This window comes from Lepisosteus oculatus, chromosome 9, assembly GCF_040954835.1.
Source record: "Lepisosteus oculatus isolate fLepOcu1 chromosome 9, fLepOcu1.hap2, whole genome shotgun sequence".
Lineage (NCBI taxonomy): Eukaryota > Metazoa > Chordata > Actinopteri > Semionotiformes > Lepisosteidae > Lepisosteus > Lepisosteus oculatus.
This window is the reverse complement of record NC_090704.1, coordinates 18,516,057-18,540,960: the sequence shown is the minus strand read 5'-3', so window position 1 is coordinate 18,540,960 and position 24,904 is coordinate 18,516,057. Positions and strand designations below refer to the sequence as shown.

Here is a 24,904-nt window from a genome sequence, read left to right as displayed (position 1 = left end):
TCACTGAAATGGTAAGTGCTCAGTGCTATTTTTATTATATGTGTACGTGAGTGTGTGTGCACGTGAACTTATGTTGGTCATTGAGATTTTGTTGGGTGAGAAGATGACTTGTAGGTGGTATCTGGATGCTTTGGTTTGATCAGGGGTGGAACTTGGTCCAGAAAGTTTGAGAACCACTGGTCTAGAATAACTGCAATTTTTGTTGTTGGCAGTAGATTTTGTGGCCAATCATAAAATAAATTTAACTTTTCAATCTTGCTCTATACTGTATATAAATGTATATTTCAGATGAGATTTAATCAAAGTATATCGAATGAATTTGTATAAACAGAGTATGGTTTCTGAATAAATCATTAAAAAAACATAGATTAAGAGCTCGGACCTTTTGATTTCTGCCTGATGCACATATAGTGTTTCATATAGTCAGATAAGTTGAAATGCAAAATGTGTTGCTTAGAAATCTCCATTCTGTAAATAGGAATTTATTTAATAGACTCCCCCCAAAAAAAGATATAGTTACATGTAAAAGTATTCACCTCCTGCCTATAATATTACATTATGATTAATATCAATTTTGATTAATTATTTATATTTATTTCAAATTACATTTAAATACATTTTTTTCAAAAATGTATTGATCAAATTGAACACTTGATAAAAAAACTGTAAAGCACTTTGAGTGGAGTGTCCAGAAAAGTGCTATATAAGTGTAAGGAATTATTATTATTTGTATATGTGAAGGATTTTGAATGTCAGCAAAACCTACTATATACAGTACAGTATATATCAAGGGATATTAACTGATTGAATCATTAATCAGACTACCTACAAAATTCAAGTACTTGACAGAAGCACCTTTGGCCGGAATTACTGATTCCAGTATTTGTGAATAGGTCTCCACAAGCTTCAAGATTAATCTTCTTCAGGAAAAGCTGCTTTCTCACCCATACAGGGCATACAGGGCAAATTTGTGTATGAACTTGTATACTGTCAATGTATGAACAATAAGTCCTGTCTCAAATATTGTACTTTGGCGTCTCTAATCAGTTTCGTTCTTGTTCAATTGCTCAGTTTTGAAGGGCAGGGTGATCTAAGTAGTGTCAGGGTAGCATGATCCACAGCCCCGATCTTAATAATAGTATTCAAAGGAATGAGAAGACTTCTCCTGCTCTGTGTCTAACACTTTATCTCCAATTCTAAATTTCTTAAACAAACTTAGTTGCAAAACATCAAACAAATTCAAGAATTTACTTTATTTTGTAATTCAATATGTGCTTTTAAAATACTAGAAATGCCCAGAAATGTCTACATCATAACCATTCTTATGAATGTACCCTACATTAGCAATTCTCCAGTCTATGGATATGACCACTGTCTTGAATTACTTGGGTTGAGTTAAGTCAGTGGCTAAAGAGTAATATATCAGGTGGGTAGCTGCATCAGCATGCGTAGGCTGCAAAGGAACAAGTAACAGGTTTATTCCATGCTGAAAACAGAAGAAAGAAAACACAATGTTTCGGCCGTGGAGCCTCCTTCAGGTGTGAGCACCTGAAGCCTCACACCTGAAGAAGGCTCCACGGCCGAAACGTTGTTTTCTTTCTTCTCTTTTCAGCATGGAATAAACCTATTACTTGTTGCTAAAGAGTAATATTTCTTGGTTTCTTGAGTATAATTGGAAAGATAACATATGAACCCTTTGACTTATTTAATACATCAGCCATTTCCCTATTCATTTACTAGAAGATTACCATTATTCTACAGGATATATTTTACTTCAGTATTGGTAGTTCTTTTTTTGGTGTAGCAGTGATTTTTATTATATTTTAGTCTCGACTGTAATATTCCTTGATTTTTTCTCTTGAACCTTCCAATATCCTTTATCTGTATTTGTAATTCATTGTACACCTTTTCTTTAACAGAATCTTGTTTTTAAATTATTTTTATTCAGGGATACATTTATTTTGTACGGCATGCAGAGCCTGTTTAAATTGATGTCATCAATTTTCCATTGACTTTCTGTCTAGAATTTATTTGGAATCCTGAAATCAGGCAAGTGAGTTTATGTCAGGACTAACATTCCATAGCTTTTTCTGAAGGATAAGAGAATCTGTGCTTTCAAAGACTACAGATGGTAATAGGATATTCAGCAAATTTATGTTTAAAAATCATTAAAACTCTTTTTTCTTCAGAAAAAAAATAACATGCAACACCTATGCATATGGTTTGGATGAATAAAGGTAACACTGTCTATACTCGGGAGAGTATTTTTACCTGAAGTTTCCTTTCCCATCATCTTCTTTGACTTCTAGGGAGACAGTGAAAGTGAAAATGTCACTCTCTGGAGTGGGAAGAGAGGAGTCTTTCACATCAGGTGCTGGCTTCGAGGACCGTCGGAACGCAGTCGAGAAACTGTACAGGATGCGGCTGACCTAGAGAGGAATTTCGAAAACAGCATCCAATGTCATTTTAACAAAATATCTGTTTATTTTGGTCTAAATAGAAAATGTGTCTCATAAAGATCAAACAATACAGTATGTATCACAATCCATAAGACACGGTACAATGTGCGATATGATACTGGTAGTAAATTCGTGTTTAAACTTAAGACTTGCTGATATAGGTTAAGCTTAAAATGAAACACATACAATATATAATTTAAAATAAAACAAATACATTGCAACATGTTATCACCATTTACTAAGATGCCAGTGAACCCTGGGCTAATTTTGTGGCAAGGAGTGGGGGAGTGGGCTGGGCACCATAATTGAATTAATGATTAGTAGTAGATTGAAGTAAACATTGAAGTAATGCTTAGAGTATGGGTGTTAACCTGGTGTCCTGGCCAAATTTCCCTGACCTTTCCCAGTCTTGGCCTCCTAACAATCCCAATCTATGATTTGGCTTTATTACACTGTTCTCCTCTCTACTGATAGCTGATATGTGGTGAGCGTACTTGCGCACTTTGGCTGCCACTGCATCAGTGTGTTAATCAAATCGATGCCTTTTACCTAGACATTGCAATGTACTACTGTACTAGTATAGTACGACTATACTACATTAAGAAAACATTAATAGTACTGTTGACTATCATCCTATTTTTGATTAAGCAGAACTGTACATCAGCTAATCAAGATGATCATGTAAGTCACATAAATGTCAATGAAATCAATCTGTCACTGCAATGTCTAGATAAAACTAAAGCATTTAAAGTGCATTTCAGTGTAATTTTGTTATGAATGACAGGTTTGCCAGGAACCCTAGGAATACTTGAGATTCAGTTCTGGGACACCCAACTATAACTCACAGCCTCCTTGATCTCGCAGGAGAAGACATGAATCTGGAAGTCTTCACAGCTCCGATAGCTCTCCGTAAAGGCAAAGCAGTCACTTTCTGGAGTCCCATCTCGTCCCCTGGCACAGAATAATACCTTATAGATTGGAAAGGCAGCTATCTCTGTGCCTGAGGCCTGCTCTATGATTCTGGAAAACACCAGAGGAAATGTGATAGGTGTTTAGAGTGCAGTGCTCCAAAAGCAAAAACACATTTAATCAAACCTAAAGGAGTACACAGAAGAAACTAGTAGAGATTATTAACAATTCTTATCAAAAGACAGTTAAGACAACAGCATCATAGAGGTGTAAAAAAAGGGAAGAATGAGCTGCACATATGGAGCTCATATTAACAGAAGTTAATGCGTATAACAAAAGTAGTTATAATAACACTTCATTGCTCAACTATATGTACTACTTATATTAATTATACAGCAATGACATTTTTATTACATTTTCTGTACTGATGCACAACATCATGAATATACAATACATTTCTCACAGTACTGCTTACCAAGGTATGAACACATTTTTAATGAAAACAACACAAATAAATGAAAACATCACACTGGGTCAGAAGCAAGTTTTCTTTAGGTAGAAATACTGGTTTTGATCAAGGAAATTTATCAAATCTATTGTCTGCAAAATGATAATCATTTTTTTTTTATATTAATTTAACATTAAATATATTTCTTGTTTGATGTCACGATCCTGGGCTCTTTAAGTGCAATAACAAACTACAGATTATCCTGTCATGAACACAAGCTTTACCAGGACATTCACAGCTTTACACACAAATAAAATGTATATGTTGAACACTATTTAATCAGAAATTAAAAGCAGATGTGACCTTAGGGATACAAGTTATATTCATGTTGAAGTCATTGTCTGTCTGTAGTGTTCACTCACTGTCATCACAGAAACTTTATTTTAGTCTATAAAAGTTTAATGCTATAGAATTCCTTAGCATGGAAAGTATTAAACAGAGGCTGCATTAGGCTATCAAGCTCCATGTGCTGAGCAACTCACAAAGGATAAATGTATTTCTTGAAGGATCCAGTTTCAGTATCCTTTTCAAAATCCCTAAACTTCCCAATGTGAAAATCACACATGTCTACCAATTGTATTTTATCTGAAGACACAGTCTTGCCATCCTCCACTGAGCCTGAAACACTGTATCCCCGTGGACTCACTCAAGGACTCGCAGAAACAGAAGCACTTTATGATGAAGTAATAGCAACTTAATGCAAATGAGAATTAAGTGGTGAATCTAAGCAATATGTGTTAAGGTATCATCAAAACTCACCTGACAGATCCCTCAGGTACATTTGGCACATAGAGGGTGACTAGAACGGGGACATGTTTCTCAGCCTTCAAAGAGGCCATTGCTTTCTGAGCCTCAGCTTCACTGCGTGGCACGCGAACCATCATACTGCCCAAGTAAGACAGCTTATTAAACAGCACACTGTCCTCCTCTGGAAAGGCAGAGGAATCAGAGTCTCCCGCAGGGACGTCTAGAAGGGGAAAACACAGGTTTCTCAATTTTAAAATAATTAACATATAAAATGAAACATTTTCAAAGGTTTAGAGACTTATTGACTGTACAGTATGCCTGCTTTCTAACCAAACATACTGTAACAATCTTAGAAGAATTTTAGTAAGTACAAAACAATCATATTTTGAACCTAAAACAAGGCCAAGAAACCAGTTTCTAGTGTGGCTCTTACAGATGTAGCTCATTCAAAATGAGCAGTAAAACCCCATAATGCAGGTATCGGGCTACAGGCAGCCACAGTACGTATTCCCTGGCCAAAGATGATCGACAAGTGGCTTATTTGGATCTTAGTGAAACAATTGCTTCATTTAATCTCTCTAGTGTGCATGTTTAAATCTACTTAATATGGAATTTTACAACTAAAGGAAATTTTGGTAGCTGAGCATAAAAATAACGGGAGCGTAATGTCTCTGAACATCATAAATTATATTAATTTAGAAATATAAATATATTATACTACCTGTATATGGCCGGTAGTGGTAGTTATAATACACAACAGTATTCCAATTCCTTCATGGACATTTAATGCTTCAAAGTCTTTCACTCGGTCACTTACTGTGGTTATTTTGAAAAAAGTTTTGATGTGTTCGTTCTGACTATATTAAGTTTATATACTTTACAAAAAGCTAAAATATTTTAACCTTTTCTATGAATACTTGCACTCCTTAACAGGGAGTGTACAGTGCCATGAAAAAGTATCCTGGCTTCCTCTAGTATTGCAATTTATTTACACTGAATGTTTTCAAGTCTTCAACCCACATCTAATATTAGATAAAGGGAACCTGAGTGAACAAATAACACATTTTGTTTTTATTTATTTTAATTAATGAACAAAGGTATCCAACACCAACTGGCACTTTGTGAAAAAATAATTGCCTCCTAGTTAAATCAACCTAATTGTAGGGATAATTAGAGTCAGCTGATTGAACACAGCCAGGCTTGATTACAGCCAGCCCTGCTCAATATAAACCTCACTTATTTTGACCCTTACCATCAGAGCCAGGTTGGCAGCACATTATACCTGTCAACGTTGTTGATACTGTATCTATCAGTCTGGAAAGGGTTACAAAGCCATTTCTAAGGCTCCAAATGGAGAACACTTGGAACAGTAGTGAATCTTCCCAGGAGTGGCCGGCGTGCCAAAATTTCTCCAAGGGCGCAGCTCACCCTGTCATTGCGTTACATAGATTGGGTTACGTAAAACTGTTTAGCCTAAAAACAAAAAGCTTGTCCTGTAAACCTATTCATACATAGCTCGTCTTGTGAACTACCATCATGTATAGCTCATCTCATGAAATAAAAATACGATCAGAATAGACTACGATGTTAACCCAGTTTAAGGATACTGCAGCCGAGAGAGATATAATCTATATTTTTATTATTTATCAATGTTCATCACTGCAGCTCATATTTGCAAATCCTACAGTCAATCAAAACATTTATTTGTTCTGAGTTCACAGTTGGCTTTCATTGAGTTATTTGAAGTTAATTTTGAATTTTAAACGGATTTGAATCCTATTTTATTTTTTATATTTAACTCTGAACATAATTTTGAATTTTATTTTTGTACAAAAAAACAAAACTTTTTTTCCTGAAATTTAAGAGTGAAAGACTGTAGTAAGAAGTAAAAAGAATGAAGTTAAGATGAAACGTTTTTAACGTTTTGTGTTTCTTATTATTTTATTAAATAAAGGAATATGGCTTCTGAATAATGACAAATATTATTTTTCACAGCCTTTCTCATTTACAAGCCATCATTTTCAGCTAAGCCGATTAACTGATTATCAAAATATTCATTTGTTGCAGCCCAATTTAAAATGTATATGAAAGAATTTGCAAACATGGATACTGTCAATGGCAGGGATGAATACAAGCCTTAAAACAAAATTCTCTATATATTTTATAATTGTAATCTAGAATATCAAAGTTGTATTATGAAGGCCACTGAAACATGCACTGAAGTGTATGAAAAGGTCTACGTTTAATCGCAGCCAAAATACAAATTATACTTTTAAAAAGTTGTTCCTTGGAATTATTTTGGTGCTTTCTATGTGTAATACCTAATCGCAGTAGGGGAAGGGTGTGTGGGGGAAGGTTTAGGCTGCAATTGAATTGGGATTCTCTGTTCTTCACACCTGAAACACTGCATTTATTTTCTTCCCTTTTCACCATGGAATAAACCTTTAAATGTTCCTTTACAGCCTTTACGCATGCTGACGGAGCTCCCTACTTGAACTCTCGGTTCTTTACTGAGGCGGCTTTGGACAACTTTACAACATTATTTTCTTTGTGACTTTTTTTCTCCTGACCATAACTGTAAGAAATTATCACATTTCACTTCCTTGTGTAACAATCATCATGTTTCTGAAACATGAAGCTTCTAAATTTTTTAAGAATTTGCTACCAATAAGTTTCTGAGTGCCATTAACAATATTAATTTATTGATATAGATATGTGTATTCAGCTGGTTGTATCAGGATATTAATTTTATATATCACAGTATTTAAAAGTTCAATTCACATTCATGTTTTCATAGCAGGGTAATGGGGACCCCATCCCCTCTGACAGACAAAGGTGATAAAGGTGTTAAAAATTCAAAGGGGTGCCAGTTCAGCACATTTTAAATTAATGAGAACAGCAGCAGCACCTGCGTCGATATTAGTGGTTTTATAATAAATAATATAACAATAATTATTATGAACAACAATAACAATAATAATAAACAAATAACATCATAAATCAAATTCCAAAAAGATTAACTACAGCAAGTCTTTTTCTTTTTCAGTTTAATGAGCAAACATACAGTCAAATCAGTCAGGATCTCAGAGTTTAACAAGTGTCAAAAACATTTCGCATAACAAAACCATGAAAGAGCCAGACTTTAAATTTAGATCAGATATCTCCATAGGTTTCCAAACAGATCAATGAAATAAGCTGCAATACAGTCAAACAGATAGATATTAAATTCTTCAAGCAAAATTAGCTCTTTAAGGGTTGTCAAAATTAGATTCTTTGCAAGCATTACATGACTTCTCAAAAGACACCTGTTTCTCTCATCCAAACAAAGGTTAGATTGTTTGGGATGGTATGCCTTAGGGACACATTCATAGTGTAATCCAAACCACCTGCTGGGCACACCGTGATCTTGACATGCCGGTGACATGCCGGTAAAGTAGAGTTAACAGGTTTTGTTTTAAGCAGTTTCGGATTTGTATTAAGATTTGTATCTGTTGTAACTGTTAATACAGTGTTGAATATAACTGAGGTTCTACTGTTTAAAGTTTAAGATTTTAAAGTTATGCAATATCTAAGTTAAGCAGGGACTTTATCTTATTTTTTATTTTATTTTAAAAAATGATTGAAAAATCAGCTACCCACTTTCACCTTGCTGTAACTATACTGGGGATGTAGTATATTTGGGGCTCTATCCATGATCTTTGATCTGTTCTGTGGAGCCGATATTTCTTCCTTGGTTCACGTGTGCTGCACTTGGGGTTGTTTTAGTTTGTAGTGGTCCTTTGTATTACAGGTATTTGGGTACTACAGTTTGTATTATGGGTAACTGTCAGTTTAGAGGATTTTACTCTGCTCCCAACTTTGGAGCAGTCTGAGAAATGTCAAAAGGCAGATGTTTAATCCACAGTGGATTTTAATCTCTCGGTTTACTGGAGAAGTATCAGATGTTAAATTGAGAAAGTTGACAACCACCACCCCCAAACAGACAAACGTCATAAACGTGATAAAAATCCATTCAAAATGGTGCAGTGTGTTAACACAAACTCTGCTAGCAGAGCAGTTTGTAAGAGCAAGGTGACTTTCTGCTCAATTACATGAGAGTTACAATACAATCAGACAGATTTTAAATTCTTGAAGCAACTTTAGCTGTTTGTCAAATTCACCTTCTTTGTATAGTACATGACTTCTGAAAAGGTACAGATGCAGCCAATCAAAATGAGCGGGGTACGTTGCGGAACAACGCGGTGGGCGTGTCGCATCAAAACGTATCATAACGAGTCATTTCACATCATACCTCATTTTACCATATGCAAATTCGATTATGTTAACAGTATCCGGAATCACCTTGTAAAACCGCCAGGTGAAGCTAATAAAGCTTAACCTCTCATGTACAGCATTTGAGCTGTCACCAGAAAACACCCGTTTCGAATCCCGATCACTGCTGAGGGACAATCTTTATTCAATTAAGAATTTAAGTTGTATACTCTTTAGACTTTTAAATTTAACTGTGTATTACAGCATGTTAATCATTAAACATAAAAACTTGGTATATTTTATGAATACAAGATTGCTCAGTTGGACAAAAGTACACAACCTACCACCTTTATCATGAATATTTTAATTATGCAGAAATATTTTATGCATTAAAGTGTTTACCGAAGATATCTCTAATAGTATTAATAATGAACGACCTTGGACAAGCTGTAAGCAAAAAGTATTACTCAAAGTATTACCCTGGTCCACATTCTTTGTAACCGTCTTTGTAAACGAAAATACTTTTTAATGGACAAAAAGTAACACCACATCATTTAGTTGATCTGATCACGTATTCGTTTCAAATCATACAAAATAAATTTGAGAATCTCCGATTCACCATGCCTTTCACTTGCTCATAAATGATATTAATTTAGGAACATAAACATATTATGTAAACTGTATATGGCTGGTATTGGTAATTTAAAGAAAAAATACACATCTACTGTGTAATTAGGTATGTATTACGTTATACTACTGTTTTTATTTTAAGCTCCCAAAATTTACCTTTGGATTTTCTCCATGTGAATGTAAACCTGAAAGAGGCACATTACTAGCTACGGTATAATAATAAACTCTTTTTATATATTTAATTGAGCAATCTTGCTTTTATAAAATATACTTTCTTTTTAATTAGTTTAATATTTAACATGCTGTAATACAGTTTCAAATAAATAAAAGTCTAAACAATATACAACTTAAATTCTATCCTTTTGTGTGTAACTTTTCTTATGTTTTGCTCAAATAACCACACAACAGATCATGTTGCAAATTCATATGCAGAATTTGAGCAAAGAATAATCACCAACTACTTAGTTGCAAACAATACAGTTTTGTGCACTAATGTAGAGAAGATCCATACTTTCAAGATAGCACAAATAGTGCAATTACCCACCTGTAGTTGCAGATTGCACCTGTAAGGTAAATGGAGGGACCTTATTAATAGGAGTTGCAGGTTTCTCCTTAGAGGACGTGGGATGCTCTACTTTTACATCATCGTTCCCCCCCTGATCTTCCAAAAGCTCTTCTGTGGCTTTCTCCAGCTGCTTACTGGCACTGTAAGACATCTGATCCAGACAGGCACAATACAGAACAGAATTAGCTTCAAAGGTTTAAGAGCCTTCTTCATGCCTTGTGATCTAACATTGAAAAAAATTACTTTCAAAAATATATTCTGCCATATTTTTAAGAGCAATTACTAAAGCCACATCTGTGAATCTGATGTCAAGTTCTCAAAGTATAGACTTAATAGAGGCAAGAAAAGGACTTCACTTGAATTACATTAACTTAATTTGATTATACCCAAATATGTTTTTTGGGGACTAGGGACAATAAAAAACACAGTGTGATGCCCTACAGTTTAAAAAACTGTTAGCCAGGTGACAGATTTTAATTAACTAGAATTTAACTGTCATACTGACTTACTGTAAAAAACTGTTAGCCAGATGACAAGATTTTAATTAACTAGAATTTATTTGTCATACTGACTTACTGCTGTTGTACTGGAGACGCAGTATTTAAATCTAGAAAAATTAAAAGGCAGTGCCTGTGATTGTGATTCATACCTTTTGCTCTTCAGTCACTCCTGAATCTATTGTGTTTATCACAGATTTTGGTGGATTTACCTTTATGTTTTCTCCTTTTTATTACTCAAGTTTATTTCATCATTCATTTAGGCCTGGAGGTTTCAGAGAGGGGTGTGCTTAGTTACTTGCAAACCTTTCCCATAGGATATAACATGCATGGTACAATACTTACTGTCTCTAGGATAAACTACTAAGTAGAGATATGTTTGATGGGTGCATAATAGAGATTCCATAAAAGCCAAGAAACATTATGTTCCCTTAAACTATTTGTCAGGATTTAAAACAACAGCGTCAATGGACAGTAAAAAACAAGTTTCTGAATGTTATGTGCTATTACCAGAGCCCTTCATTTTCTGTTTTTACTTTTTAATTATATAACTTAATATTGCTCCTCCTGATTTCCACAGATGGTTTCTTAAACCATACGAGAAGCCCATTAATCACAGTTCATTTCAACATACTGCTATAAATCATATTATTAATTTGTTTCAAGCAATGAAAATTCTGCCCATTTGAAAAATATTATATACAAAAGCTGCTATCAGTGCTTCACTTGGGTAGAAAAGGTATGGCATGGCAATTAACTTTTTTTTCTCCAGCTGAATTACGGGGAGCCTCAAACAGGCCAGATTTTATAATCCCAGAGTGGAATTTAACTAGAACATAAGATTTAACACCCCTACTCTTAATAACAGCGTCATGGGATCTTGAATGTCCAAGCTGTCAGGACAGCTGTTAGCTATCAATTTAATGGACAAGTTCAGACACTTATTATTCTGTCCTTTTCCGCTGTACCTTGAATCCCGTTTTTCTTTCTCTGCCGGAGGGAGACTTTTCAGCCTGCTGGGCCACCAGCACAATATCTTCACTGTTGAGTGTGGACACCGAGTCTGTAGTGCTGCTGACTTTGGTAAGCGAGGAGCAGTCCTCCATGATAGAGGAGCCCTTGCTCAATGCAGCTCACCTCAGTGATAGCCTGGATCTGCAGAAAACACAGCAGCAAAAGAGGCTGAAGCTAACATAGAACTATGTGCAAAATTAATTATAAAACTTTCTTTATTATTTACATTTTGTTACAATGTGGACGGTTATAGCTGAGCACTGAGCGGATACTGATAAGTCAGAACCCAAGCACAAGAGACCGGTGACACACCCGAAGAGATCCGATCGATTGGGCTCAAGCTCTCCAGGATAGGGGGAAATGAAAGTGAAAAGGAGACAGAGGAGGTGAATTAGCCCTTAATCAGCAAAAAACAAAAAAGGAAAAAGGGAAGCGCGTCTCGGAGATGTTGGCTCTCTGCATCTCTGGTGACTGAAGAGATGGGTCAGCGAGGCAAAGTGAGAGCCTCAAGTTAAACAACTCATCCCAGCCCGCCGAACAGAATCTGGGACCCTCGGCTATGGGACGGAACCAACCAAAAAGCCCAAAGAAAGAGGAGCCACACCGATCTGGGTGACAGTCTCTACGTAGCAAGGGATGCAGGATGGCACGCTATCAAGTCAACACCCTGAACAGAAAAAAAGATAAAGAAGGAGCCTCCTCAGAACACAGCTGTGCTTTGCCCCATAGGCATTACAGACAGGAGGGGTTTCATCAAAACTGGCGAGGAAGGAAACCCCCATTCAATGGTCCAGGCAGAGGGCCCAGGAGCCGGTGATTCAAGGCATATGCCGTTATGGGAGGTCTCCTCCGAGAAAAGGCCAAATGTGTACTGTCAACTCGGTCTCCCAGATTCAACTCTCTGACAGAGGTGCAAGGCTGCAAATGGAATCAGATACCCAGGCACCCTCTGGACCAACTGGGGGAGATACCTGTGATAGACGGGAGGCAATGGACCCATCTCAACTCTCAGAGCCTCAGGTCAGCACAGCTGAAGGGCGCACTCCCAGTCTGAGCTGAGAAGTAGGCATCCTCAGGGAGCTCAGGCTCACGGAGTGATACTCTCCAGGCTTCAGAGAGGAAACTGGATGTCTAGCTCCCTAGGAAGAAACAGAAAGCTCTGCTAGGACACTAGAAGGAGAAAAGGCAAAGAAAAGTAACCCAGACAGCCACAAGAGAAAAAGGTGAAGTATGTGGAGAAAAGGTAACCTCAAAGAGAAGTTGGAAAGGTGATCGAAAAGAGGGCAGTCAGAAAAAAAAATAAAAAAGTCCCGCTGTAAAGTGCTAGGGCTGGACTCTGTGGAATAAAAACAGGGCTACTAAGGAGAGGGGAAAAATGGGTGCATGGGGAGAACCCTGCCTCCTGAAAGCTGGACAAAAACCGCAGGAGAAGGAGGACAGTGGAAAAGAGTCCATGGTACCAGGACAGAGGGCAGGAACCTCCTTGCAATCAGGAACAGGAGCTGCAGTGCAGAGTGAAGTCCTGGAGAAAAGGCAGTCTCCAACGGGGCTCCAGAGTGGAGAAAGAGCAATCTGGAACACAGCTCTGCAGTAAAGTCCTGGAGAAAGAGGCAAACTGGAAGAGACTGCTTCAGTGCAGAGTGACATGAAGTCCTGAACTGAAGTCAGAGCAGACTGCTTCAGCGACGAGAAGAAAGGATAGTCGGCGAAGAGCCTGGAGATTTCAACCCTAGTGAATCAGCCCATTGGCAGGTTATGTGCAGGCTTGTCTTTGGAGCTGAATCCTGTGCCGAGTTCCCAGAAAAAAGGAGGGCGCACGGGTGTCTCAACTTTGGAGAGGAATCCTGTGGCCAAGCCCCAAGGGAGAATGGGCATTCGACTTCAGAGTGGATTCCTGGTGTCAAGAAAGGGGTGCAAATGGGCTTAGCATTCCAGAGGAAGATGACCACCGGGAAAAGCAGCTAACTCATCTGCCCAACAAACAGGAGATCTGGAAATCGTATTGAAAATGGGACAGAAACCAGAGTGAAATAAATGACAAAACGCCGTCAAAGTGGTGCTTTCATATTAACTGGAAAAAAAGAAAATAAAAAAAATTAATTGAATAAATGTTAATTAAGATGGATCACCAGAAGGAGATCCGGTTTGTGTAGGAAACTCGTGAGAATGTGGCGGTTTCCAGGGCTAGCCCATAAATTCCTTATTAGATCATAAATTCAGCTGAACATGAAAGTTAGAGGTTCTTAAAAAAAATGAAAATAAAATCTCACAAAATGTCAGTACATCTATTTTTTTCTCCAGTGTTAATTCTACATGAATCAGCAGAAGCTGTCTGATGTACACATACATGAACATGATTAAAACACAGCACAGAAAAGCATATTATGCTCTGGATTAAAATCAGACAACTTACCTACATTCAATGTTACTGCAAGCCTTTTATAAATGTTTTTCAAGGGATCTATTAGTACAATTATGAACCAACCATAGTATTCTGTCCCCTTGACTTCACTATAGCAAATATGTGTGTCAGATACAGTACACAGACCTTCAGTAAAACAAAGGTCACACTGAAGAATTAACTTTGCTGCCAGCTATGCATGTGAAACTCTCAAATATCTTTGTGTTTAAGTGAGTAATACAGAATTCAATGAAACACGTATGAGGCCAATTCTCACAAAAGAAATCACAAGTGGCATGGCTGCAACATAAAGGGCCTCTCCTTAGAAAGTATTGTTCTGTATAAATGTTGGTGACATTATTGATGGCCACTGGCAGACAACTATGAAAGGAGCAAGGGGTTTCTGGAGCCAATTCAATCTGCCACCTACTCTAAGCTGTCATTTTATCATCTATCCAAGCAATTCTTCCAATTCAGGGTTGCAGGCAAGCCAGAGCTTATCACAGTAAGCAATGGGCACAAGGTAAAGTACACCTCGGACAGGACACCAGTCCCTTGCAGTGCAGACCTACAAATACTTAGCCAATTAATTTACCTCTATGTTTTTGGACTGTAGGAGGAAACCAGATAACCAGGAGATGCGAACATGGGGAAAAGGTATAAACTCCGTACAGATAGAACCCAGATCTCCAGCACTGTGAGGCAGCAATGCTAACCTTTGTAACACCATGCTACCATGGTCATTTTATCATTTTTTAATTCCTGTTCAAAAGCTGTCAGATACTGATGAAATCCCAAAAGACAGATATGCCCATTAAAGATCTTCTTAGCACTTAAAAGTCCTTTCTTAAAAAAACTTTTAGTCTTATTTTCTATTTTATATATGTAGACATGAAATACAAAATGCATATTGCAACTGCAGAGGTCTGCATAAAAGGTAAACAGGTCCAAGTCTATCAGGCTTTATATAAAGCATACGTGTTTAATATATGTAGAAGGAAGTCATCTTCCCCAATTTTCAATTTTTTATCTGCATACCAAAGTAATTTTACCTCCTTACCTCACTTGGAACCATAAGAAAAAAATATCCAAAAAATGTAATGTTGTTCCTATGACATCTGAGTCAATCAGTAACAAAAATTATTTTGACACACAGCTACCTCAAATTTTACTTAAACCATTACCTAAAGTGTTCTTTATGAAAATAAACTCCACATTTCAATTTGTAGCTTCACTTGAACAAATCAATTGCAATAGGTTTTGCTACTAAGCAGCCAAACCAGCATATATACTGCAGTGGTACATCTCAAGATTTGAGCCTTATTTTAACTTTTAAGATTTAAAGATTAAGAATTATGATTTTCTCTCAAATCAAAGATCAACATTAAATGTAACTTACTCTCATAATAATATTCAAATTGTATTTGATAAATTGAAACAAAAACATTTGTAATTAAATTAACTTAATGTTAAATATAGGATATAGGAGACCTGAAAAATAAAATTCTAATATTATTTTCATAAGTCTTAAAAATATTTAAGAGAACTCCAAGGGCAGTAATGTTAAAACTCTAATACCATACCTTATTTAGAAGACAGTGGTCTTTACCCCACATAAAGGAAAGAGTTCTGACCAAAAAGACCAGTATAATTACATAATAAACTGAAATGCAGGTATAATGATTAGTATAAAGCCTAAAACAAGTTGCTTTCTGTGCAGAGTTTGCATATTCTCTGTTTCCTCCCACTGACTGCATCAGCTGGTTTCTTTATATTGTCACTGTGTGCCTGTGTGTGTGTCCTGTGATGTACTGGCATCCCATCCAGGGTTAAGTCCCTCCCAGTAGTTTCTGTTCTAGGTTAGGCTTCGTGTTGCTGTGGCTCTTACCAGGAAAAAAAGGCTTTTAGATAATGGTTTGGTGGATCTATGGAACAATGGAATAATAGATTACATTCAGAGAAATTAAGTCTTGCTGTAAACAGGCCTGTTTCTGTACCTTCATCTTAAAGAAAACAAGACCATTTCCAAGAGTTTATCAACAGAACTCACAGATGCTCTCCTTTTATTGTCCCCCATTTCTTTATGGCTTGTTTCAAGAGACTTACAATGTATATTTTCTCAACGTGACAAACAATTCAGGAAATACAATTGATTTGATTTATACTCTGATCAACTGATGATTTGGCATTCAGTGGATTTTGAAAACTGATGTTTTAAAGTTATCCTTTCATGAAAATTATCCATAACACGTTTGATGTTAGCTCATTATTTTAGCAATATATTTTAATACTTATAAAAGATTTAAGGCTTCATTTCCTCAAATAGTCTCAAAACAACCAGACACTGAATTCTGTGCCTATTAATATCTGCAAAGTTAAAGTTTACAGAGAAATAATTTCAGGAATTAGATACTGCGGAATTTGGCAATGCTGAACACGTGTAACAATGTGTATAAAACAGAATTGTGACTTCAAATACTTTAAAATTGTGCTAGTGTTAAATTTCAGGAAGCTCAGAAAACAGCAGCAGAAAAATGAATTCAGTTCTCCTGGGCTGTTAGTGCTCTGAACACTGAATGTCTCTTCACTAGAATTTTAGGGAAAATCCAGTTAAAGCTTCTTTTTTTTTAAATGCCAGGTCAGCTTTCAAATTGTGATTCACATATGCTTTTCTTTTGTGTTACATTGATTGTGACACCTAATTTTCAATACAACCAATTATCAATTATGAAAAAGTAGTTTATTAGCATAAATCAGAAAAGCCCAGGAACTATACTGTCAATGATTACTGATACTAAGCCAGAAAGTCAGAAGGTTAGAGAACCCACAGTGCATTTTTTTTGCTGCTGTTCAGAGTATTAAATGCTACACGAGTACACATTACACTATTATAATATTTTTATTTCATGATGATGCAAGTTAAATATTAAAACACTTCACACAGGAATCTTTATGAGTAGTGTGCATAGTGATTCCAATACTATTCCAATGGTATGTTTAATTAGACTTTACATTAATGACTGCAGCTAGCAATTTCACAACTTAGTAATTTTCTTGACTACTGTATAAGACATGCTGTACAAAATTGCATTTTTTATTTTAAAAATACCAATATTAATTTTCTGAACTGAGATGATGCATGCAATCTTTGTTCCTATTTCCCTAACCAGGGGAATAATTATGACTAAGGCCAACAGGAGTTTCTGAATCAGTATTTAATCAGTATTTATGATTACCTTCTCGTTGCACATACCATGGGATTTAAGGATTAAGAGATTTAGTGCCATTTTAACTATATAAATTTGTAATCCAATGCTACTACCAGCATTGGATTACAATTGTAAAATTGTAAATTTCATCACAAATGGATTATGTCTGTGAACGTAGTTCAAGTAGATAGCTGTGTCAGCATGTATTGGTTGCAAAGGAACAAGTAAAGGTTTATTCCATGCTGGAAAGGGAAGAAAAGAAACACAACATTTCGGCTGTGGAGCCTTCTTCTCCTTCACACCCGAAGAAGGTTTCAAAGCCGGAACGTTGTGTTTCCTTTCTTCTCTTTCCAGCATGGAATAAACCCTTACTTGTTCCTTGTAGACATGCATGCTACTTGAATTACTTCAGTCTACTTCTGCTGCGACCCACTATACCTTCCTCAAAATCTTTTTCTAGATCTCTTCGTCATTCCTTCTTTTCCTCCCTGGGTCACTTGCCCCAATTCTCTCACTAAGCCAGTATTCTGTCTCTCCGCAGCGATCTGTTCCATGACCAGGCTTTCTAACCACCTTCTATTCCTTTACAGATGCTGCCGACATAATATCATCCCTAAAGGATTTCGCCCAAAATTGAACACTTTTTCTTTTGACTCTGACACCACCCAGAGTAACACAATGGACTTCTACAACAATTTTAGAGGAAACTAATGCTTCATCCCATTTTCTCCCTCAAACAACAGATTACTCTTTCTGATAACAACATCAAAGAAGCTAAGGAATTTTTACGGCTAACAGCTCCACACCATCTTGCTTTTATAACTAACCAAATCAGATCCCTCAACTCCAACCTTTATCACTTCTTCACTGCAGAGAAGGATAAAAAACTCAATCATCTTCTACAGCAGTGGTTCTCAAACATTTTGGACCAAGTACCACCCCTGATCAAACCAAAGCATCCAAGTACCACCTACAAGTCATCTTCTCATAGGAACCCAAGAAATTCTCAATGACCAACATGAGAGCGCGTGTGCGCACACACTCACATACAAATACAATAAATATTATAATAATGAACTTTATTTGATAAAGTGCTTTTAAAGGTGGCTTCTCAAAGCACTTTACAGAAAAAACAGGAACAACAACAAGTAAAAATAAACAATAAAAAAGCACCATTTCAGTGAGAGGGGTTTGCCTGTTTAGTTGAGCAAAGCAGATGTGAATTCATTTTTCGAGCCTTGATACAATTCACAACAGAGTCTTACAGATTTTAAATCATCAGGCATTTTCTTGACGGCAAAGGACTCGCAATGGATGTTGCATTGGGTCCATTCATTTCTGGAGCAACCTCTCTAATTCGTGCAACTACACCGCTGTGCCGGCTTGTCATTGCTCTAGCACTGTCTGTACAAACTCCGACGCGTTTTATCCAGTCGATGCCATTCTATTCAATAAATTAATTCAGTAGCTGAAATATGTGCTCTCTTGTAGTTCCTGATTGTAGGGGCTTACAGAACAGAAAGTCCTCATGGAACATACCCTCAAACTCGTATCTAACGTAAATGAGCAAACTGGCCAAATTGATTACAGACTCATCTTATTGCAGTGAAAAGCATCTGCTCATCTTAACGCACTTTATCAGTGTACTTTTGATATCATCTGCCATTTCAATAATTCTATAAGTGACTGTGTCTTTCAGAGGGGGCAGCAGGTAGAGGTGTTTAGTAGCTTTTTCTCCACACATAATACGTGTCAGCTCATTTGCCAACGGTAAATAAGGTTCTTCAAAAATAGTGTGGGGCTTACCTGCTTTAGCAATCCGCAAGCTTGCATTTTCCCCCGTTTCCGTTTCAGGAGTCTGACTCAGAAGTTAAAATAAGTTTTTAGTGTATGCGCATGGGAGCGAAACACAGGGACGCTCTGTGTATTTTTCTCAAATTAACCTAGAACAGTTCTTAAATATTTCTCTGTTATCTATCACGCTTTCCTTTGCTCACAATATTATCAGCGTTCGTAGCACACATTTCTATGCTTTCCGTGCTTACAAGATTGGCATTGTTCCAAGATCACGCACATTCTCCTACCTCTCTATTTGCTGGAGATAGCTTTTTTTAAATACAATTGGTCACTTACTTCATAGCATGCATTACTATAGAGTGGTATAGAATTACATTGTAGCTCTGTGTCCACTCAAGTATTAGCGCGCACTGTATCGTAGTACATAGGCTGTGTATTCAACACGTATTAAAATAGAAAATATGAAAACCTGTCCCGATTTTTCAGCGCACACAACAAAGCTCCAGGGTCATATGGCATACCACAGTTTGAGAACCACTGTTCTACAGAAAAAAAACACCAACACCCCTCCTACCTCCATTAATCCTAACCTTGTTATTACTATGCCCTCAGACCTTTCCCTTTCACAGGATGAGAGAGACACCTGAAGAAGGCTCCACAGCTGAAATTTTGCGTTTCCTTTCTTCTCTTTTCAGCATGGAATAAATCTTTACTTGTTCCTTATGTCTGTGAATATGCGAAAATAATACTCGAAGGTAACAGTAAAACAAATAGTCATAATCAATTGGAAAATATGCTCCAATCTTCAAAACATCAATGTTACGATTCTGACCTTATCGCAATAGGCACAGGTTAAGTGATTCCGGAATTCACTTGCCAACTAAGGATTTGAAGTTTGCGTAAACATTTCCTAGGCATTTCCTAGTATACCGTTTAACTTCTCTACCACATTGGCTGGCTATTAAAGTTCGTTGTAAATGCACCCTAACACTGTACATTCAGAATATTTGCATAACCCCACAATATTTGTTCCTCTCTGTCTCACTGTTACAACTACCTGTGTGCTGTTCCCGAATTTGCACATAAGACCTTCTGCACATAAATAATGAGAGGCCTAAATAAATTTACCTTTTTGAACAGATAATACTAAGTATTTAAAATCCTCAAAGGCAACGCAGTGGACACATCAGAATAAACAGAAACATTAACTGAGCAGAAACAGAAGAGAACAGAAACTATGTGGAAGTATATTTAAAACTGAGAGCGGGAGACATTTCTTTACACAAGGGGTTGTGGGAGTACTGAATAATCCACCCTGCTATGTTATTCAAGTAGAAACCCTGGCTTTCTTCAAGAATCAGCTGGGTTAGATCAATGGATCAATTAGTTACTAATTACCAAAAATTATGAACTAATTGTGGCCTAACGGACTTTCTCATTTGTAACCTTCATCAAGTTGTAATGTTGGTTCTTAGTCATTTAATGATTTCATGTCATTTCATCCCTTGTCACAAGCATGCTATGCAGTCTACAGCCATGTACAGTATCTTCTAAGTGCCTGCACCAATAACAGCAAGGTACACAGTTACCTCACAAAAATTGCTTGGAAATACATGACAAAAAGGTTTTAGAAAATTCCCAAAAAAGAATAGTCATCTTTGTCCTACTATACTGTGTGTGACCTGTAAATCACTTTTGGGTTTTCCAGCATGTGGTAATAGTTTCATCGACTGGCACTGATGAGGACGTTTCACCTCAGCAGAGTAATTCTTACTTGTTACAAGACATTTTGTGACTCGGTATCAGTGTTCCTTCATTATTTTTTTAATAATTGGTTTTAGTGTTTCTTTATTGCTATGTCTGTTAACCAGCTACTGAATGAATACTTAACTATTGGTTTTAGAATGTGAAATCAGAAAAAGTTCATATTAACCTGTACATTTGCCACATTATGTATATTTAACTTCAGCATAATATTCCTTTAGAAACATTATGCATTTCTACTAATGTTAGTAGCATTTAGTTGGCTACATAGCATACACATATTTTAATTTCATTGGAATAAGAAACTTGTTTTTCTTACATATTTCTGTATTTATGGTTTAAATATGACTACAATATATAGCTGTTGTTCACCTAGAAACAGGAAGTTAGAAGGCTAGCAAAGTGAAATCAACCAATTTTCAAGAAGTCACTAATACAATGGAAATGTGTGTGAAAAGGCCAGGTATAAACGTTCAACATACAAAACCCCGGCCAGTTACTGGCACCTCACAAACTTTCCACTGAAAAAGAGACACTATCTTAGCCATGCTTAAAGGAAGTAAAGGGCATCCATGTGTCCAGACAGATCAACCATAACTGGGTCCACCAACAGAGATTATCTGCCAGGTGACTTGCAAAAGCAGCCCCCTCACAGCAAGACAAAGTTGAATCTGTAGTGGGCACGTACTCAGGTAAAATAGACAAAAAACAAGTGAGCTTCAGCTCTATCAATAATGGTTGTGAAATGAATGTTTGGAGGAGAGCTGCGACAGTCTGGACAGACATACGCAATCTGCAAAGAAAAGAACACATTGTGGTTATAGTTGGGACTATCAAGACAAGTCATAAGCTCATTAACTGCATGCCTCAAATCTTACTGAACAGTGCTGAGCGTGATGCTGAACAGTGGATAGGACTGAGCAGTTTTCATTTCTGAGGATCAGAAGTAGAGAATGATCAGGCTCAGTAGATAGTGAATGGTGTGGATTTACAGAAGAACATTGAAGATAGATATGAGCAGTGTTTTAGACAATAGTAGGTAAGACCTTGGTATTTGAATCAGATGTGTGAGATTCCATGAGAGAGTTTCTCTCTAGAGTGAGTAAAGCAATGTAGCGGCAAGGCTTTTTAAAATACAGGAATTAAGTTTTCTGCTCCCTTGCCAGTCCCTCTCTCTTTCATCTCAGTGGTGCTTGATACAGAGAGGCCATTCCATTTGGTTCACAATTAAGGTGCTTTTCTAGCTGATAGAGTGTCCTGATAAGGAACAGCTTCCCAAATGCTGAGATTCTCCAGCAATCTAACAAAAATGTTGTCTGACGCCTTAATGTCTGGGAGATTCCAAGAAAGTGTTATTCAAAGTTGGTTTACAACCCTTAGGTCAGAGAGCATGGTTACTCATCATCAGCCAATCAGGAACTGGTAGGGCAGGTTAACCCCATGTGGGTCTCTGATACCCATGAAACTTTCAACCAATGAACGACCTGCATTTCCTCCAGGTAAAAAAGGCAACACAGAGAGCTGTAGAACAGTTACCAAGGCCAGGACAGTTCCCAAGCGCAGGACATTCTCGCAGCATGCCTGCTGGACATTCAGCCTCAGGGCTCCTCCTGTACATCCTCAGACTCAGCCCGGACCACCACATAATGGCCAGTGTGTCCGAGTGCAGGACTTTCCTTTGTTTTAAGAGTCGAGGACGGAGGTTGCCAGCGCGTAACAAAAGGATCACCCCAAGGTTAGCATCAGCAGCAAGCCTCGTGAACTGGTCGGAACTGTGGACAGCTGAATCAGTATTCAGGACTAGCGCTTCATCAGGAATGAACTGGTCCTCTTCCTGACCTGCTGGGACCCGCAGTCACTTTTCCCCTGTGCACAAACTTTGCAAGTTTCAGCCAACACTAACTAGCTGGTCTTCAGAGAGCATCAGCAGCGCATCGCCGCAAGCCGCACCGAGCCAGAAAGCGCCGATTGGACAGCAACAAGCCTGCCACTGTTATTTGTGTCTGCAGGAGATCTGGATCCACACAGATTGGATGAGTATTCAACTTTCTGCATTACAGCTCGAGAATTCAATTGTTACCTCAACCTGAGTTGATATCAATGTAATTCCTTTGAGTGATGTGCTTGCTTTTGAGTATCTAGTGTAGAAGTTGTAACCAAGTTCATTTACGAAATGGTCTAAATGAATGATATACTGAACGAATGTCCCTCTTGGTATTTGTAACTCTTCGTGACTGAATATATACCTGTTGTATTCTGCGAACCCTCACGATAAGATATATTATGTTTATATGCACATTTTATGTATTAATAAATGTATTTTCATGTATCAGTACCCGTGTGTGTGCGTTGTTTGAGTTATCCCGCAAGGTTGGATTCTAATTGCCATCAGAAGAATAAGTTTTGTGACTTGCTGCTACAATTAATAATTGTCCCAGTTGCGCACAACCCCTACATTTACTGGTGCCTTGTGAGAGGATACCTACAGCAAGGAAGAGAAAAGACAAGGAAAGATGGAAAATTCTGTTTGAGCTTGAATGGGCAAATATTTTTGGCAAGGAGAATAACCAAGAATTGCAATCATCTAGGAGGGATAGCACCAGAGCATGAACTAGACATTGTGTGGAACAATTTGTAAGGAGGAAGCAGATTCAGTGAATGTTCAAGAAATGGCAAACATTTGCCAGAGAAGAAATGTTTTTAACAGGGAGTAGGAGGGGAACAAAAGCAGAATGACACCTAGTTTTTGTCTGAAGAAGAGGTGGAAGAATTGGAAAAAGGCAATCGGACATGGAGTGGTTTAGTTTAAAATTGATATTAATAATGAAATAAAAATGTGAATTTGCAAACATGAATATTGTCAACGGTTCAAGCGGTTTAATTCAAAATGTTGTATTCAGTGGGGAAATTAAACAGATGCCTCAAGCCTTAAAACAAAATCGTATATATTGCAATTAGAATCGAGAATAACAAAGCGGTATTAAAAATACCACTAAAACTATAATGTGTCTAGTCATTATTAACAGTATTAACCTAATAATAATAGTAATAATTTCAAGCTTCTTGCATCTTTTTCAGGGTCATTTTTTTCTTAAGTTTTCATAAGCTTCGCTTATTAAAATATTTATTTATGAGACACGATGTTTAAGATCTCAATAACTTTGTGAACAAATGACACAAAGCATGCAACCCGCTGCAATTCGGACACAGGATGGTTAAAAATGGGAACAGGTGAGGCAGGCAGAGGGAAGGGCAATGACTTTCTCTGCAAGCTAGTCGAAGAAGTAGGTGACTCAATGCTCGAAGCCCAGCAGCAACAATAATTAATATAGTGTGTATTCTCCTGTCACGGCATAAAATAGAACAACGTAGAGTAAATAACGTGGTTGTGTATCAGGAATGTTTGCAAATGTTGCAATAATTATACAGTATATGCTTTTGGGAACACATTCATTTTCGAGCAGGTAAGTGCTCACTTCTGCTGCTGTATGTTGTTTTGGAATCTACATGCTCTCCCTGCATAGTTATCGACAATGAAAATGTTTCTGGAATAGGTATACTGTATAAATGATAAAGCGGAGGCTATGGAGTGAAAAAAAACACAACAGAAGCACACCTGCAACAGAAAGCAACTGGTTTGACATGTACAGTAAATGTGACATCTTTGGTGCATCGAGTACATATCCTACAGTATGAGCGCATTTGCAAGGCTATTAAAAAAAGGTTGATCAAGTTAACAGTCTGGCTGTGGCGAGTTTTGACTGTTTCCTGCCAGTCTTGGACAAAAGGAACATGTCTTTCATTGGAAGGTTTGCCTATTCTACTCTTACATGAGAATATAGGGGGGAAGCAATTTAATTCATTTTTTAAAATAAAGTTTAATTTATTTTTTAAAATAAATGTAAGGCAACCAGCAATCCAATGTCGTGTTTTTGAACACTTGTTTTACCATACTGCAGTTTAACTCTTTGTGTAAGCTGTAAGTTATTTTTACTTCCTAATTAAACATTTGAAACAATTTAAATTTGTAAATGCTACACACATTCCTTACAGAATTAAAATGTTGTCTACAGATTAGCAGATTGCTGACAAAATAGCACACCATCCACCACTGCCCAGTGATATAACTTTAGTATAAACAAGATCTAGTACC

General features: G+C 37.1%; 1 protein-coding gene across 2 annotated transcripts in view; it reads right to left on the bottom strand.

Moving 5' to 3' along the window:
- The window catches only part of rabgap1l (RAB GTPase activating protein 1-like), a 378,884-nt gene that overhangs the window by 338,554 nt on the left and 15,426 nt on the right, over positions 1-24,904 (bottom strand). Inside the window, exons 2-7 of one of the 2 annotated variants that reach the window (XM_015355764.2) lie at positions 12,552-12,719; positions 11,535-11,721; positions 10,049-10,220; positions 4,636-4,843; positions 3,305-3,479; positions 2,272-2,429 (exon numbers count right to left, since the gene is read on the bottom strand). In XM_015355764.2, the coding sequence (XP_015211250.2) occupies positions 2,272-2,429; positions 3,305-3,479; positions 4,636-4,843; positions 10,049-10,220; positions 11,535-11,672 (851 nt within the window). In that variant the 5' untranslated portion in view covers positions 11,673-11,721; positions 12,552-12,719. The remainder of the gene's footprint in view (positions 1-2,271; positions 2,430-3,304; positions 3,480-4,635; positions 4,844-10,048; positions 10,221-11,534; positions 11,722-12,551; positions 12,720-24,904) is intronic. The other variant, XM_006635021.3, reaches the window with a different exon arrangement.